Raw genomic sequence first — 19,774 nt, 5'->3', positions numbered from 1 at the left:
GCCTGGGGAAATAATAGTCATATGACTGAATTATGAATTTGTAAAAGACAAGAGACCAGCCGAACATATTCACCCTCCACCCACATAAGAGCAGGTTTTACCATACTAAGAAATTAGAGCAATTTCTAGCATCACAAAATCCACTATATCACTGGAGTGGGGGGGGGGGGGGAGGAGGGGGCATCCAATGAATGCTTTCAATAAAAGATTTCAGTGTGTGATCAGAATAGGATGATGGCAATCAACTGAGCAGGGGGAAATGGAAGGAGAATATTTCTAAATATAGAGCAATATTGTAGAACCTTGGTGTCCACTTTCACATGCTCAGCTCTGACACGGCAGCATCATGATGACTGAGAAAGTGAACTGGGAAGCCAGGCTTTGTCAGCAAATACAGTTTCTCTAGAAATCACACTTTAGTGTTCAAGCAACCTTGGCCACCAGTTTAATTAATTAGAGGGAGTTTTTCCGGTATAAAGATAACCCGATGAAACTGCCAACTTTCAAGAGTAAAATCAAACCCTTTCTGGGTTTTTTGTTTTTTTTGTTTTTTTTTTTAATACTCATGGGCTATTAGGGAAGAAGAGTGCATCTTTCTTAGGCTCTCCTAATACATCATGGCCACTTTTGTTTGTAGCCTTCACCTATTTCCCTCTGAATAAATTTCCCAACATTTTCCCTATTCATATCTTTGAGATCCATTTCATGTTCCTCCTTTTCCATGAAGCAAACCTTGAAAACTGACTCTTTCATGCTTCTCATACTATCTTTTGCTTTAAGCAATGCAGTATATCAGGAAAAGTGTTAGCTCTGGAATCTGAGAATGTGGGTTCAATTCCTGTCCTCGCTTCTTACTTATTATCTTTGTGACTGTGGGCAAGCCACATCCACTCAGTAAGCCTTAGTTACTTTATAAAGTGAAAGAGCTTTGGTTTTTAAGGTTCCTTGTAAAATCTCTTAGGCCATGCCCACATTTAGTCATGTTTTGCTTAGCCTTGCTCTATTAGGCAGTCTTATTAAGCATCTATTTATGTACCAGTCAGTGTACCAAGTACTAGAGATACAAAAAGCATCAGACAGTCACTGTTTTCAAGAAGCTCACGATTTACCCAGGCAGATGATAAGCTATATTTTGTGTGTAGATAGATAGATAGATAATTTCCCCATAATATATATCATCTTGTATATATTATATATAATTATAAACAATATATTTTATTGTATATATTATGTATATATGTATATACAAACAAGCTATATATAAGATAAATAGGAAATTATTAATAGAGGGAAGACATTAGAATTTAGAGGAGTTAGAACAAATTTCTTGTAGAACCTGTGATCTTAGTTGGGACTTGAAGAAAGTCAGGGAAGTTAAGAAGTGGAAGTGATGAAGAAAAGCATCCCAAGAATGGGAAACGGACAAAGAAAATGTCCAGAAGTGAGAGATGGAACATTTTGTTCAGGAATCAGCAAGGAAGTCAGTGTCATTGGATCAGCATATGTGGAAAGGAGTGATTTGTAAGAAGACTAAGGAAAGGAGTTTTGGACACCAGAGAATTTTGTATTTGATTCTGGAAGTGATAGGGAGTCATTGTAGTTTCTTGTGTGAGAAGATGACATGTTTGGAACTTTGGTATTTTGGTAAATCACTTTGGTGCCTGAGGACAGAGTGGGTAGACTTCAAGCTGGAAAAAACACCAATAAACTTTATTTCTTTTATGTGTGTCTTGTTTGCCTTCCCCAAGTTTCCTGAAGGCAGGGAACAAATCCTAATGTAGCTCTATATCTTTTATAACATCCAGCATAGTGGAAGGTACGTTGAAGATTGGTCAATGGAATGAGTGTTCTATGGAATCACAGTATCCAAGTCTAAATCTCATTTACTGCCTGTGTGAAGTTTCTTGAGTGTAGCCATTATTTCCATTTTTACATTTGTATCCCCTCTGCTTCACACAAACTCTGGCGCACAGTAGGGACATAATAAATGTTTTTTTGTTGATTGTTTCATTTGGGACAAGTCAACCTTCCTGAATCTGTTTCCTCATCTGTAAAATATGGGAATTGGGACTAGATGGTAGAACATCTCATCTAGTTTTAAATATACAATCCTTCCTTCCAAATGAATTAAATATTCATTGAGATGCAAGCCATTCAGAGAGAATCTGAAATCAATAAATGATTTGTTTCTCTTTTTTTTTCTCCTATAAACCTTTTTATGACCCTATGCTATCCTTAGGATCATCCAAACTTTTTTTTTTTAATAAACATAATTGTCAAATTTCACATGTTAGGCAGCTGGAAAACTCTTAGGATGAATCTGAATTGAATTAAGTTTCTGACATCTCACCCATCTTGGAGAATCTGCCAACTTCATACTAGGTGGTTTTTATATATAAAATTCAAGGACAAATTTCATTTTCCATATGAGATCTTGGGGTATTCAATTCCTTTATTTTATGTGACACAGTTGCTATGTACCTAAAACTTGTACAGAAGAGAAAGAAGTCTAAGCCAGAACACCATTTTCAAGGAGTTTATAATGTGATTAGAATCTTTTATTGTGTATATTTGTCTGTCTTTGTAGTCCATCTCTGTCTCTCTCTGTCACACACACACACACACACACACACACACACACACACACACACTTTAACGGCTTTGTCAGACAGTAAGTGCTCAAATAAGTTATTAAAGATAATAAAGTCAGTGTGGCCCAGAAATACGAATTGCTTATGGCTTTTGAGGGATGAAACTAAGTAGCACGGTAAATGGAGGGCCACGCCTAGTGTCAGAAAGACTCATCTTCCTGAATTCAAATCCAGCTTCAGACACTCACTATCTTTGTTACCCTAAGCAACTCACCTAATCCTGTTTGCCTCAGTTTCCTCATCTGTAAAATAAGCTGGAGAAGGAAATGTCAAACCACTCCACAGCAATGGCAAACTCCATGGAGTCATAAAGATTTGGACATGATCAAACAGCAAAATGCCCTTTCTTGAAACTCAAAGACTTAGATTAGAGTCACAGATTTGCTGTTAGAAAAGGTTGACTTTGTAATCTTCAGTTTAGGGGTAGAAATATACTGGTAAATGTTTAACAACCAGTTCTCAAAAATATCCAGAAGACATACTTTAAAGTTGAATCTGCATCATTATTTTCTCTATACATCATTTTCTCAGTCTAGACAATCCAGAAGAAAATAAACTAAGCACTGATTTGTAGTGTTTGCTGATTTTTGAAGTATAAATATTTGCTCTGGAAATTTAACAATCAGTTCTCAGGAGCAAGTGTGAGCTGGCTCAAACACACACCTGCTTGGAAGTCATAGTTAGAACCAAGAGAAAACACAGAGTTCATCTTGGCCAATCCCTTCATCTTATATTTTACACCCTCATCCTCCATCTTTCTTTCTTGGACTTTCATTTTCTAATCTCTGGTGAAAAGGTCAGGTGACTGAATCTCAATGACTGAGAATTCCACATGATAGAGTGAAGCATGTGAAAGATTTGGGGTTAAGAGACTTGTGTGGCTCTCCCACTTACATCTAGCTGGCTTTGGTCACATCAAACAATATCTCTCATTTCACTTTCTTCATCTTTAAAATGAGGAACTTATTCAAGATGATCTACAACAATTTTCCCAACTCTTAATCAATGTTCATAGGAACAAAGTTCTATAATAATTTCTTTTGTTGTTGTTGTTGTTGTTTTCAATTATTTCTTAAAGGAAATAATAAAGGCAATTTCTACAATAGAATTCTGTTTGTGTGTCTGTCTCTGTCTCTTTGTCTTTGTCTCTGTCTCTTTGAAAATCTGTTTCTCTCTCTCTCTCTCTCTCTCTCTCTCTCTCTCTCTCCTTTTTAAGGTTGTAAACTGGGAGCAATCTTCTTCAACTTAATATCTGTGTGAAATTATGTAAATTGGTTCACTTTCTTGAGCTTCATTTTCCTCATCAGTAGAATGAAGGGTTTAGACTAAGTGAGATCTACTCATTTCTAATTCTAAATTTATGATCAGAAAGTCACTGAAAGTTACTTTAAGTCACTAAGTAGCCTAGAGGCTTCAGAAGTGGGAAACTGACATGGCTGGAGTAGGTAGGAAAAATCTTGTTTATGAATGTGGTGGAAATTGAGTTACGGCTTAAAGGCTGGGTTAATTTTGGCTGAATGAGAGCCAAAGGAAGCAAACAATAGGTAGAATGAATTTTCTTTCACCCTTATCAGTTTTAGAATGCAATGTATTAGTCACTTCTCTAAGTATTTCCTGGATTAGAAATAACATTAGCAGTTACAAGTTGAAGAATTCTATTTACTTTAATGTTCTATCCTTTGTCTCCAAATATGTCACAAGTAAATCCTTTGGGATTAAACTGCTTTCTCCTCATTGGGGAATTTTGGACTTAGATAGGATGCTAAATCATTATAATCTGTGATTCTACCCCCTAGGAGTTCAGTCATAGTCAGAGTCATAGGAAATTAAAGAAGTCAGTGTTGACTAGAGAGAAATTTTACTATATGTAACAGAGTTTTGACTATAAGTCAGAGTTACTTATTCCTGAATATTGTCTATTTCATTGCCCATCTCCGACTCTCTCTATTCCTCTTCTCTGTCTCCCCCCTCTCTTTTCTCTCTACAGCTTACTTCTTCTTCCCTTTCCTCTTCCCTCCTCTTCTTCTCTTTCTCATCTTCCTCTCTATGTCTCTGTTTTTGCTGTTTCCATCTGTGTCCATCCCTGACTTTGTATCTCTGTCTCTTAACTAACTGTCTTTCCCTGCTAGGTGCAAGTATAACAGTCAAGGGAAGAAAGTACTTAGGCATATTTTAAAAATGATTATTCCAAATGTTATTTTTTTTTGAGTGTTGATTACATTTCCAAACAGCGTGAATATTATTTAACTGTCACCATTACAGCCTGTTAGATTTCATCACCAAACAATAGACAGGATGCACTCAGTTGTATAGTGATTTTCAACAGACCCTTTAAAAAACTGCAACTTAGGGTTTACCCAAGGGAACAATAGTATATACCACTGAAGGTCCTCTTCCTTTTAGTTAAAAGTCAGCTAGGCAGCTGTGACTCAAGCCTCAATAAAATTCTCAGCCTGGTATGTACTTCATGCTGCTAGTTATTGGTCAGTTTTCTGAGCAGGTGGCAGGGCCCCAGGAGGGGAGTCATTAAAGAAATCCACTCCAGTACTTGATACATAACCTCATTGTACAAAGAGATATTGCTATTTCCCAGTCATGGCATCTACCAAAAGGGGAGTGGGGGGGAGGGGGCACACAGCTTGGTCTATATGAAACTCAGATTTCTACTCTAACAGTGACCTAGATTCCTATGAGAAAGAAGAAAAAATGAATTTTTAAAAATCCAGTAATCATTTTTGTTTCTGGCCTTGACAGTCCTGGGTATTTTTATTCCCTTAAGAGCACCTATATTCACAAATGCAAAGATGCAGCTGCATCCTTCTTTCCCTGTGTACACATCCATACACACACTCATTATTCTGACCCCCAGTCTCTATAATTCTGTAAAATGTAGTTTTTTTTTTTTTTTCCTTCTGAATAGTTGGCCAACCACTCAGTGAGCTGCAATTTATGGCCTGCTGCCTCAACAAATAGCAAGTTGGCCTTTGCAATTTTGAGAGTCAAAGATGTTAGATATAGTACCATTTCTGTGGGAATTGCATATTCCATTGTTACTGCTCATATATCACCAGCTTGCTCACGGGAAAAAAAAAGGCAAGACCTTTGTTAAAGACTCCCAAACGTATGCACTGCTTATGTCTTGATTTTTCAGGGTTCTAAGCATTTTCGTTCAGAGCAAGTCCTTGAATTTCTGGAGTCCTCTGCAATTGCCCACTTTGTCAGACTAAGAAGTCAGATTCCCAGCCAGTTGTGTGCACTTGAGATGTTATAGAAAAATGAACCATTTCTGAAAAGAGAATTCTGAGACTCAGTTTCTCCCACGCAACCATCCACCCACTCCCCACAGCTTGGAATGACAACACTCTGAGTTTATTGGCTGCTTAATGCTATTGTTGTTGTGATTGTTTTTTAATTTGTAATAATGTTTGAATATGCGATTTAACTTATATTGATTTAAAAAATAAGCCATCAGAATAATCCTGGATAATCTGACTTCCAGGTTTGCTAAATCTAGATGACATCATTGCTTTCCTTGTGCCTCCTAAATCAGGAATGAGCAAACTTAGAAACTTTTTAAGTTAGATACTGTGGATAGGTTGGTGGATTTGGAATAAGAAAAACAGATTCAAATTCTGGTTCTTCCACTTAATTTATCTTTGACCTTTGGCAAATCCCTTAAATTCTCCAGACTACAGGCTCCTCATTGTAAAATGAGGAAATTGGACTAGATCATTTCAAAGGTCTCTTCAGGTTTTAAATCTATAAACCTACAAGACTAAGGTGTTAATAAGTATAGACACCAACTTAGAAATGCTGTTGGGAGAGTGTTTTAATTCCCTATCCCTTTTCCCCCCAAATATAGAGGAAATGTCTATTATAAAAGGGGTAGTTGAGTGGAGCCATACTGACTGCTAAAATGACACCTTGACTTGAAATGACACCTTTGTCTCTTCTTTGCTAGGTGCAAGTGTAACCTTCACGCCACTGTGTGTGTCTTTGACAACAATAAATTGTCTTGTGAGTGTGAACACAACACTACAGGCCCCGACTGTGGGAAATGCAAGAAGAATTATCAGGGCAGACCTTGGAGCCCCGGCTCGTACCTCCCCATCCCCAAAGGCACGGCCAACACCTGTGAGTAGATTTGCTCAGTAATGACTTTATTAGTATGAAATAATCTAAGATACGGTACTTCTTATTTCCTTCTCACTCTGTGGATTGAACCCTTCTCTTACAAAGGGCACATGAACCCTGGGTTTCAGTTTTAGGCCCTTGCAAAATCTCATCACTATAGTACTCTGTTCAGGGCCTTTTGCTCTTCTCAACTAGTCCACAGCCAACTCACTTCAAAAAGACTGAAATCATGGGGGGATTTTTAAAAATATCATATAAATAAAATATTATTTTCTCAAAACTTCAATTTGGGAATAAAATAAACTCATTTGCTCTTTCCCAAAGTCCTGCTTCAATCTAATCCATTTTTGTCTCCCAAAATCCTCTAGGCAAAGGTTGTTAACCTTTTATGTTTCACAGACTGCTTTGCCAGTATGATGATACCTATGAAACTCTTTTTCAGAATAAAAGTTTTAAATTCATTAAAAAAAAAAAGACAGAATTTCAGAGGAAACCAATTATATTGAAATATAATAATCCAAAAAAAAATCCCTTTTCATATACCTGAGATAAAGAGTCCCTGAACTACTGGCTTTTTGCCTGCTCACAAATTAGAGCCACATTTATTCCCCACATTTCTGCCCCATTCTGAAGTGAGCTACTGACTATATTGTCCCTGTGATACGACTGTTCTTCAGACCCTAGTTGTTTCTTGGTGGATGAAATAGGATTTCTTAAAACCAAGATATGAATTCAGAACTTGCCTCTGACCCCTACCAGCTGTTTGAGGCATGGAATTATGGAATTATCAACTTCATGGAATTATGAAATAGAATCAGTTATGGAGTAGTTGCCACATAAGTGAAAGGAGTATCCATTCTGGGAATTCTCTACATAGATAAAATTATAGGATCAGACTCTTACCCCCAAAACAACCACAATCAGCGCGCGCACACACACACACACACACACACACACACACAAAACTTGTTGAGGTTACAATGTAACCTTGATCATGTCATTAAAAACTACATTTGAATAAAGAACATTACTGTTGCACTCTGGGGAGGAAAAGGAAAGTAGAAATGACAGCTCCTCCTGCCCTTATGTTCATAGGAGTCCCATCAAAACTCCTATTACAACTAATTACTGGGCAAGTAATTCAATTCCCTGCACATTAATGGGAAAATAGGTGTTCAGAAGCTCCAGGAAGCAAAGGAGTACCATCCAGAATGGTCCAGTTGTCTAGATGGTCTGAGTAGCTCCAAAAATCAAAGGTTCACCCTGCTAAAATGAGAAGAAAAAGCAAGCTTGAGAAGGTGCCCCATTTGATGGGGGAAAAAAAGATATTTAACAAGTGTGAAGTGGCAGATGTAGCTGTTAAATGAGAAATTGAGAAAACCTACCAGCAATAGGCCAGGCTCAGAATGTTATCATCAACTTCAAAGCAGCAGGTGTGATAAATCAAAACTTTAAAAAATAATAAATTAAATTAAAAATTTATATTATAGAAACTGGAAACTTATTAATTTAAATGTGAGATTTAACAGACCAAGTAATAAACTGCTAAGGGCAGGGGCATGAAATTATGATTAAAGTCCTACAAGGCAAGAAAAGATGAATCTTCAAAAAGTAAAAAAAAAATTCTCTACTCTGTAATAGTATTTTGTTTCTTTTGTGAACAAGAAAAACTGATAGCTCAGTTCATGGAATTAATTTAGTTAAAGCTCTTTTGAGCAAACAAGTTGATTTTTCAGGATGGAGATAATGGTATATTTGTTTATTTATTTGTTTGTTAATAGTGGCTCAGAAATCTTTAAATGGCTAGGCATCAAAATTTTCTAGAGTTATAAGGGCTTCAAAAGGTTATTTAATGAAACCCTTTGTGGTTGCAGACTGACTTTTTTTTTTTAACACAAGTTTTTCATCCCAGCATTTTAAAATCTCTGGAGAGTATTGAATAGTCTTCCCCTTCAGGGCACACTGATATTCTCAATTGTGTTAACAGAAGGGAAGATGGCATGTCTTCCTAGCACAAAATGAGAGGATTAAATCCACCAGCATGGGGCTTTTTGGATTTGTCATTTTGTCCATTGTAACCCCTGGGTCTTTTTTTTTTTTAACTGCAAAACATGTGCCTCAGTTTCTTTTTCAAACTCTTTAATTCAAATTCTGATAATTGAGTCACTATTTTTCTTTTTTAGCCAGAATATTTTATGGGGATTTAACCATATTTTCTCTTGATCTATTGATCATTATCAGTTATTTTAACTTAAAAAACCATAACTCCTATACATTCAATAGTATTTGCTGTTACTCTATATCTTCAAGCATTTTCATGAACTTTCTTTAAAATGTGGAGATCAAAAGATGACAAAGTATATAATAAGGGTCTATAATATCTTATTTCTCAGTAGGGTAGAAGCAACCTCCAGGATATTACAGTTGAAAAAAAAATCTTAGAGTCAGCTCTTTTATACTCCTATAGTAAAGAAGAAATCTTATATATAGAATCCTGGTAGACAATTACCCTCCACCAGGCACTGAAGGGTAGTGGATAGAGAACTGCAGTTGAAATTGGGAAGTCCAGGAAGAATACAATTTACATTGTATGATTCAGAAGGAATTAAACTTTCTAAGTCAGTTTCCTCTGCTACAAATTAGATACCTAATGGTGATGGGAAACCCATTATTTTTGAGGCCCCCATTCCAGTGCTGAATAGCACTGACAATAATGATTCCTAAGCCTTGGCCAGAATCCCTCTCTCTGTGTGTCTCTCTATGTCTCTGTCTCTGTGTGTGTGCATGTGTGTGTGTATGTCTCTATGTCTCTATCATTTTCTCTGTCTCTCTCTATGTCTCTCTATGTCTGTCTGTCTGTCTGTCTCTCTCTCTCTCTCTCTCTCTCTCTCTCTCTCTCTCTCTCTTTCTCTCTCCCCCCCAATCCCTGTATATATACACACACATATTTTGCCCTACTTTGTCCTAATTTGGTGTTTTCGATACCACTTTGGAATCCCTCAAATATTTGAAAAGAGGAGTATGATGTAATTGAAGGGTTAACAGTGTTACAATTATTAGTCTGTTTGGAGTCCCATCCCAATAGAAAAATCATTGTATTCTCTTCTGGTCTTTTCTGGTACTAATTCTCTGTGGGATTTTGGACCCTCTGCAGAGCCCATGATATCAATAAAATGAACAGAATGGATTTTTGATGCTAATATCCCTTTTAGTTCCCAAATCCTATAATTGTATAGTCCTCCAAAGTCATTTTTTTTCCCTGTGATCAAAAATGCTGGTTTCTTTTACCCAGTTCTCTTATTTTCTTGTTCACTCCCCTCAAAATGTCCTTTAGTTTGCCAGTGTTCTATTTATGACATAACCCCCCAAATAGAACATCAAATCTAACTCTAGCTTATTATATTATTTCTTAATATTAGAACATCAAGATATCATATTGTCCTCTAAGATTAAAAAAATAAGAGTACAAATTAACTTAGAAAATTTGTGTTTTAATTCCAACACTTCAATCAAATAGCTATGTGATCTGGCATCAAAAAGATTATCCAAGTATGGCTATATTAAGAGAGGCCCAGCTTTCAAAAATAGAGATGTAATAGCTCTATTCTACTATGCTTTCTCAAGAAGTTCTCTGGAATATCATATTCAATTCTGGGCATCACAGTTTAATAATATTTTTATGTTGGAGAGTATCCAGAAGAAAGCAACAAAGGTCCAAAGGGCCTTGAATCCTTATTATCAGCATCAGTTACAGGTCTGTGATTTAATTCAGGACAGGAAAACAGATTTGAGGTAGATGGTAGATATTGTATCTGTGGATCCAATGTAGATAAGATATTAGATATGTTTTATTTGACCTCAGATGAAAACAAAAATAGTAGTAGTAAGTTGTGGAGAAAGCAGATTTGAACCTACTTAGTAAGGTTATCAAAAAAAAAAAAAAAATGGGCTGCTTCAAGAGCTGATGAGTTTCCAAACTTCCCCCTCCCTCAGAGGTGGGATGATCACTTGTCAGGGATATTGGAATAGGGACTTCTTTTATATGTGGGCTAGACTAAATGGCCTCTTCTAACTCTGTAATTTTGTGATTCTGTCCAGTTGAATTCGTTGCTTAATTTTTCTTGGCCAAAATATAGAGGCTTAAGAGGCCTCTAAGGTTTCTTCAAACTGAAACTATGACCTTAAGTTTTATTCAGATTATTTTGCATATTATATTTCTAAGCATATATATCCACCCAGCACACATCTGGGAAGCTGAGGACCAGTTCCTAGTTCCAAAGCTTTAATATAGATTTAATATAGTACAAGAGATAAAGGGATACAGGGAGAATATCTTGTATTTATATAGCACTTTACAGTATTGAAAACCTTTTGTCATACATTATCCCATTAGATACCTTTAACTGCTCTGTAAGGGAGGCAAGGATAAGCAATTAGGCCCTCACTTGTATTCGACAATTCTTTTCTTTATCTCTGAATGACTCCCTATCACATTCTCCACAGCAGCTATTCAACCTCTCTCCTCAAGCTCCAAATTATTCCTTGACTCTCTTTTCTCTGAGTTGATGTCTCTGCCTACTATCTTGAGAAAATTGAAACTAAGCATTGTGAAACTCCCTCTTTTCCTATTCTCAAAACATTACAATCTATGTATGTCTTCAACTGTCTTCTCCTTGGCAATGGAATAAGAGGTAGCTTTCTTCTTTTGTCTTGTTAAGACTTCCATTTATGCTCTTTATCTCCATTTGGAATTTTCTCCATTTATCCTTCTACCTCTTTCTCTCGTTTTTCTCCTCCCATCTGCTCACTCCTTTCCTGATCTCTAATATATGAGAATGTCTCATTTTCCTCCCCCAATTCACCATCTAGTTCTCAATGTATAATTCTTGTACTTGCTATACTTTTAAGAAGAGAAGGAAAGCTACATTTACTACCTTTATTTATCACCATCTATTCACTCCTGGAGTCATGACAATCTGTAGTCTGACCTTATCATTTGACTGAAACTGTTTTCTCCGTTATCCCCTTTTTACTTCCTGAGTCAATGACTTTATTCTATTCCTTATCTAGGGCATATTATGTATATTACTCCTTTTTCTTTGATTCTTCATTCTTCCCTTGACTATTATGATGTCTTTATCTCTGAATGACTCCCTATCACATTCTCCACAGCAGCTATTCAACCTCTCTCCTCAAGCTCCAAATTATTCCTTTATTATAGCAAGTTTATTTATTTTTAATACACTTTACTTTTTGAATCATGGTGGGAGACAAAAATCAGAGCAAAAGGGAAAAGCCATGAGAGAGGGAAAAGAAAAAAGAAAAAAGAAAAAAGACGTGAACATAGCATGTGTTGATTTACATTGTCTCCTTAGACCTTTTCCTGGATGCAGATGCCATTTTCTGTCCAAAGTATATTGGGATTGCTTTGGATCACTAAACCACTGAGAAGAACCAAGCTTTTCATAGTTGATCATCACACATTCTTGCTGTTGTTGTGTACAATGTATTCCTGGTTCTGCTTATTTTGCTCAACATCAGTTCATGTAAATCTTTTCAGGCATTTCTATAATCAGCTTGTTCATCATTTTTTATAGCACAATAATTTATGGCTCTATTCTTTCAACTTCCTTAGAACAAATTATTTTCATTTGCTCATTCTGCTGATATCAAAGATGCCAATCATACTCTGCTTCCTGGGCCATCATCAGCAATCTTGACAGCTTATCTTGACTATTGAACTTTTTTGACTCTGAAAGAGTTAAGTTGATACTTTTGTGCAACTCTGCTTCACTTAAATCCAATTCACCCATGAGATAAGTCATCACCTGAAATGTCATTGGTCATTTTAGAAAATTAAGGACAAACAACAATCTCATTGCTGCTCAGTTTCTTTTTCGGATTGACTATTCTGCTCTGAGTTTAAGTATTCCTGAAGGCCCTATTCTTAACCCTTTTCTCTATATTTCTTTTCTCCCTAGTACTTTTTTTGGTAGAAGACTCCCAAATTTTGAGCAGATCATTCTAAAGCTGCATAGTTGTTATCTAGTTGTTATCTAGTTCAACTTTTACACATTAGAAATCAGGAAAATAAGTCCATTAAAATTAAGTGACTTTCCCCAAGATCAAACAGTTTATAAACATATCCACAATTTCTCCTGAGTTACAGTTCTATCTTCCATATTTGATGGGCCAATTATCTAAATTGTCCATTTTATTTCTATTTTTGCCTTGTTAAAAACTATGTTACCTATCACATCATTTAACATCTATTTGCCTCAGTTTCCTCAACATTTTTCTGTTGTAAAAATTAAATGAGATAATATTTGTAAAGTACTCAGAATAGTATCTGGCACATAATAGGTGCTATATAGATGCTACTAATAATCATTATTTTAAATATTTATAATAGATGAAATTGATATCACCCCATTTTTAATCATAATTTCCTAAATTCCATTGCCCAGTTCATGGTATTAAGTAAAATTTTAAGTATGAATACTAAGATATTAAGATGTTAAGTAAGACCAGTTCTAATTCTGATATCCTTACTCCCCCCATACAACAGTTGGTAAGTTCAGCCCGCTGTATTCCAGGTTAGTGATGAGACAGTTCAGTATGATGTATACCACCCAAGAGTAATATGATCTCCCATTTCTTCCAGTCCTGTTGATAAAGATGTCATGTGAGACAGAGCTAAAAGCTATACTAGTCAAATTATATTATATGCACTTCTTGTCCCTTACTCCAAAGTCCATGAATGAAGAGGGTTAGCTTTTAGAAGGAGCACTGTGTAGTGGCTAGTATATTGGATTTGAAAAAAGAAAAAACTGATTCCAATGCCACTTCAGATTCTTACTGGCTACATCAGCTTGGACAAGTCTATTAACTTCTCTTGCCCTCAATTTCTTACCTAAATATGTGATATCTCTAAAAATATGATCCTATCAATCAAACTATCATGCTTTTTACAATATTTATTGTTATCCAAACCAGGTGCTTGAAAATCTGATGACTTATTCATTGATTTTCTCCAATATTTAATTTCCCCACTGTACAATATGAAATATTTTTATTACTCTTAAATTTTCTTTCTTAAATGTATAATTATTGTTATTTAGCATTATTATTGTTGTTATTGTTGTTGTTCTTAATTGTGTCTCCAGCTATTTCACAATATGTATCTATCACAATATCTACAATATATATCTATTCTGGAAAATGGCGAGATGAATCTCTTATCCTCCTCTTTTGGGATTTGTCCTCTTCACCTCTATAATCTTTAGAAACATAATACTCCCAAGTCTAACTTTGTGATATTTCAGTCTCATAGATGCTTCTTGTCATTGAATCTTCAGCAATTCAATTCTCAGGAATATTCAATTTTCACCCAGAAGAAAGCTAACTGTGACTTGGACCACAGAATGGGCAGTGAAAGAGCTTTAAAAAGATTTCCTTCATATTGCAAATCTGCTGGATTTTATGATAACAATAATGATCACCACCACCACAATAACACAATAATAATTCATAGTTCTATGGTGCTATGAGTTGGGAAATATTTTCCTCATAACAATCCTAGAAGTAAAGTAGCACCGTTATTCCTGTTTTATAGATAAAGAAACTGAGTGTGAAAGAATAGATTTGGCCCCAGTCACACAGGGATTAAGTAGAATGTGAACAATGACCTGACTCCAAGTCCTGCAAGCTTCCCATTAGACCACACTCCTTGACAAATGCCTCCGCTGTGCTCACTAACTCTGAAAGACCTTTTAAAGATCTAGGTTCCCTGTGGTCACCATTTAACTACCAGGATAGTAATAAAGACCAATCCAGCTATTTGACTGTGTATCTAATTACTGCAAGAGGGATCATTTTGTTTCCCAAATTAAAACATGGAAAGCTTTTCTCTTTTGCTCTTCTCCAGATGGAAAGCTGCTAAAACATTCACTGATTCACAGAGGGAGTTGTGATGGGTAACAGAATGACGTTCCTTCTGTAAGAGCAGTGTTTATTTGGAGGGTACAATCATATTGACTTCATTAAGACTGAATATGTCCATTGCTGCCATTTTTTTGTTGGTACAGTTTGTAGGATACAATAACATGACTGGTCATAAGCCATCATTAGTCCATTTCCAGTGTTTTAGCTGTAACCTAATGTATTAAAATTTATTTCTTAAAATTTTTTTTTTGAAAAACAAAACCAAACTGGAATTTCATGCTTCTATTAACAACATAACTTTTTTCTTCTTTTAGTGAACAAAGTATTTGAAAGGGGAAGCTAGATGGTGCAGTGGATGGAGCACCTAGACCCAACTTCTTGGGATTAAGAAGACCTGAGTTCAAATCTGTGTTCAGACACTTACTGGCCTGTGTGACCCTGAGCAAGTCATTTAATCCTTGTTGCCTCAGTTTTCTTATCTATAAAATGAGCTAGAGAAGGAAATGGAAAACTACTCCATCTTTGCTAGGAAAATCCCAATTGGGGTCACTTAGATCACACAACAACAAGAACAACAACAACAAAAGCTGAAAGTTCACTTGAGCTGATCAAAGTGTACAAATGTCACGAACTGATGTGACATTTCTATGCACCAGGTCTGCACTAGAGCTTTGCAAGATTTGAAAGTCAGCCTTTGATCCAAAGCTGTGAGCACTCATATTTTAGTTTCTCTATGAGAACACCTAGAATAGCAAATGGCATATCACATTGCATCATAAAGAGTTGAGACTTGGATAAGACACTTTGGTCAGTTAGTATTTATTAGGTGCCTCCTGTGTGCCCAGGACTGTGCTAAGAGATAAGGATACAAAAAAGAGTCAAAAGATCCTTCTTACCCACAAGGAGTCTGCAATCTAATAGTGTCTCTGAGCCTCAGTCTACTCATTTATTTGAATATAGAACTAAACTAGATGATCTTAACCAGAATTTTTAACTCTAACATTCTTGTATCCTCCCATTTTGGGAGCACTGTACTGAATTATCTCAGTCACTCTCAGGGAAGATAGCCATATCTCTGAAGGCCATGGACCCAATATAGACAGCCAGTACCCCAATCTATCTCTGATTGAGAATTAATTATCGCGATCAATTGTGATGGTCATTTCCCTCATGAAGTTCTTTCAATTATACATGGTGGTTAAAATTCACTGTGGTCACCCCCACCCAAATGCCTAACATCAATCTATACAATATTTTTGAACCCCCTCTGATCTACATTGTTGTTGGTTAGAGAGACAGCTACTGTAGTGGGGGTAGATTTCAGTTCATCCATTAACTGGTGACAGGTCCAGAACAAATCTAGCATTTTTAAAGGGAACCAGTATAGTATAACTATCACATGATTTATTAGGCATTCCGGAGAAGTTTGGGCTTGTTAAATATTTGAAAGCTATTTCCTGCCTGAGGGATTCTTTTTACAGTCTACTATTCAGTGGGGCTATTGAGTTCTTACCAGATATATTTTCATATAACCAAAATAGGGATCTTTAAAAATAACTTTGGGGGGGGGTTTATGAAAATTTGTACTAACATGAACAATTTAAATCCTGATTTTTTCTGACTGATTCTCAATTTATAATAGTAGAAACTGAAATGACTCCCACATAGCCCACAAAGTAATACATTATGGTATCATGGAAATAACACTGGGCAAAGCACAGATGTGGATTTGTTCCCGCTTGTAGATTTGTATAGACCATGGGCTGAGTGTATCAAGGTACGCCTGCCCAACTTATCTAAACTTTATGTATGTCTATGGTTCTGATTCAGGGATCAGTTATATCAGTTTAGATATAATCCTGGGTCTCAGTTTTCTCCCTATATATAGGAGTTATTGGACTACATGTTTTCTCAGATCCTTTCTGGTGCCCAAGATTCTGTAATTAAAGCTCAAGTCAGAAGACATAGTCCTTAGCAGCCAATTATTAGTAATGATTGAATATATTTTTATCTTGCATAGGTAAGGTCTGCAAGGATAGAATGATCAGCATTTGTTATCTGCACTGGTAACCATTCTGAAATGAAACCCCTGTGCATCTTCATAAAGGATTCCACTGCAGTACTTGCTATAGCAAAGACTCTCATAGTTTTGCACTGTAATGGATCTGACAAAGTACCTTGAGAACTTTGTCTTCCATTATGCATAGTCCTCTAACTCCATAGAAGTTGGAGACACATGAAAAGTTTATTTCTGCCACTGTAACACCATTTCCCTTTGAAGGATTGCAAAAGGCTTGCTGTTCTTTGCAGCAAAGCAGGATTTTCAATCATTGGGAAATTTGGAGCTTTAGCCATTGATGCTGGAGTTATGATGCTGCAATCATACCTCACCAGGGGATTTGCAAAGGGGGGAAAAAGACCCAATACGAGGTCACACTGTCATGCTGCTGCAGAGATATTCTACCAAGGCATCAGCTGGAGACTTTAGCAGCCTGCCATAGAAATCTATACAAGTCTAAATTTAGTTTATATACTGGAGTTCAAATCTGCAACCTGGAGATTTTAGATGATAGGGAAAGGATCTTTTTTTCCCTAACCCAAACTTAACTTCAGTTAAATAATGGTCAGCAATTAATCCAAGGCTTAATTGGGACATAAGTCATGGTACATATGCCAGGTATCTGAAATTAAACATCTCTTCCACAAAGCTTGTGTGCATTGGCATTGAGTTTGAAGTGACATTCAAAATGAGTAGAATTACGTCTCTTAGTTTGAAAGAAAAAAAAATTAGAAGTCTTTCAGAAATAATTGTTAATCTTAGATATCACTTGATGTCTAATAGTTAAATTCCACTGCCTTATATTTTGTCCAAGTTTTCCAAAAGTATAATGGGCTGCTTTGGAAGGCTCTTTGTTTCCTCTCATTGCATATCTTCAAACAAAGACTGAATACCTACTGGCTATAGACATTGTAGAGTTCATGGACAAATATGGGTTGGATTAAGGGACTTTTAATTATTCTCTTTCTCTAACATTCTATGATTCCAGTCCAAAGAAAAATAGATCTATACATTGCATAAAGTAAATATCTTATTCAGGCGAAGCAAATGCTTACTTTTAAAAGAAATATTTAGAGAACTTGGGAATGGGGACTTGAGAGACAGTCTTATAGGCAAGTCCACATTCTTATTAAATAGTCAGTGGACCAGGCAACTCTCTAAGATTGTAATTTACAAACCAGTTGCCATCTTATATCAGTGCAGGACATTTCTAAACAGGACATTTCAATACCAATAATATATAGGTCCAGACTAAATATATGAAAGCATCATAAGTTAAGCACTGAAAAGCATTGTAGAGGCCAGTAAGCCTACTGTACCCTTCATGAAATATACATAAAGCTATCTATCTATCCATCCATCCATCTAGTCTTATCTCTTCCCATATACATTAAATGCATATTATTGGTTTGCATTTATGTGTATGTATACACAATATACTTGCAAGTATATATACCCGTGTGTAAATATTATGGATTATATACAAACCTACAGATATACACAAATGTGTAGACATGCATAAACACATGGTATGTACAGACATATATGTGTGTGTGTTTATATTTAGATCTGGGTGCTTAGCCACACACATATACTCATACTTTTGGGGAAATAGATTTGAAAAGGACTTGTAAATCAGATAGAAGTCCAGTAAAAATCCCACATAATACCCATCTCTGGTCAAGCATCTGTAACACTGAAAAGAGAGGAAAGTACCAAGCATTTTTATAATACATACTTTGTGCCAAGAGCTTTTTATAAATATCATCTTATTTGATCTCTGCAACAATGTTGCAAAAAAGATACTACCATTATCCCAATTTTACAGCAAGGAAACTGAGATAAAAAGAAATTAAGTGACTTGCTCTGACTTACCTAAGCAGTAAAAATTTGGAGCTCAATTTGAATCCTGATCTTCCTGACTTCAGTGCTCTATCTACAATGCCACGAGCTGTCAAAACCAATGAGGATGATATAAGTTACCAATCATTGCTCAGTATACTTTGCTGAACTAGTACATTATCTCATCAGGAGTTTTACTCAGCATAAAGATTAGATTTGGTCCAAATCTGATCCCAAGTCCAATCACACTCTGAAGTGGTTCCACCTCTGTAATACAACTCAAGAATTGAAGTAAGAGCTGGAAAAAAATCAATGAAGTGGATGATCAATATGAGCAACCTAATGCATTCTTGTATTCTTCTGCTCAATTAAATTTCTATTACATAGCTTAATCCATGTAACTGACAAGTAAAAGTGAAATAAGAATGGTAGTTTGTGTAGTTAATCAAATAAAACCCTAAATGATTTTCAACAGCTGACTCATGGAATTTATAATACATTTTTTAAAAATCTATAACTTGAGTTAAAATATTTGGGTAGGTACCCCACCAATTTACATACATGGTTTATGTCTTTTACCCAGCTAATAAATCTGTTCTACTGACCTAATGGGCTTTTTAGTATTAATACACAAGTCCCAAAGGCACTTGGATGCCCATTTCACTTCTGGGAAGAACAACTTGATGCTGAATTCTGGCTCTTGGCTTCCAATTCCCTCAAAAGCGCATAAGTACTTTAAAACTGAAATAAAGGCTTTGCATAGTTCTATTTCCTATTTCTGTGGGAGGGGTTTTGGGGCAGGGGAGGGTTGCTTTTAGGATGTGATAAGAAAATAGGAATAAGGAAAATGTTCTTGATATAATGTTAATGATTTTTAGTCCTATGTTAATATATGGCTAATGGGTTTTTTGTTGCTGTTGTTTTCTTCTTTCTCCCCAGGTATCCCCAGTATTTCCAGTATTGGTAGTAAGTAAAAAACATGAAACAAGTCTAGAATAGCTTTGCTTTATTGTTTAACTCCTCAGGTCTATTTTCCCAGAATCCATTTCTGATTTTAGGATATTATCTTCTTGAAATAGTCATAGTTGTTATTTTTTTTTCAGTTAAACTTTTGTTGAGAGTCCTTATGACAGTCCAAGTGAAA

At 35.9% G+C, this 19,774-nt stretch overlaps 1 protein-coding gene across 7 annotated transcripts in view; it reads left to right on the top strand.

The window, feature by feature from the left end:
- The window catches only part of NTNG1 (netrin G1), a 433,794-nt gene that overhangs the window by 327,651 nt on the left and 86,369 nt on the right, over window positions 1-19,774 (top strand). For all 7 annotated transcript variants that reach the window (XM_051993193.1, XM_051993192.1, XM_051993194.1 and 4 more), the window contains exons 4-5: window positions 6,613-6,785; window positions 19,570-19,596. In XM_051993193.1, the coding sequence (XP_051849153.1) occupies window positions 6,613-6,785; window positions 19,570-19,596 (200 nt within the window). The remainder of the gene's footprint in view (window positions 1-6,612; window positions 6,786-19,569; window positions 19,597-19,774) is intronic.

This window comes from Antechinus flavipes, chromosome 4, assembly GCF_016432865.1.
Source record: "Antechinus flavipes isolate AdamAnt ecotype Samford, QLD, Australia chromosome 4, AdamAnt_v2, whole genome shotgun sequence".
NCBI classification, from domain to species: Eukaryota; Metazoa; Chordata; class Mammalia; order Dasyuromorphia; family Dasyuridae; genus Antechinus; species Antechinus flavipes.
Note: the sequence above shows the minus strand (reverse complement) of the source record. Positions and strands in the feature narration are given on the sequence as shown.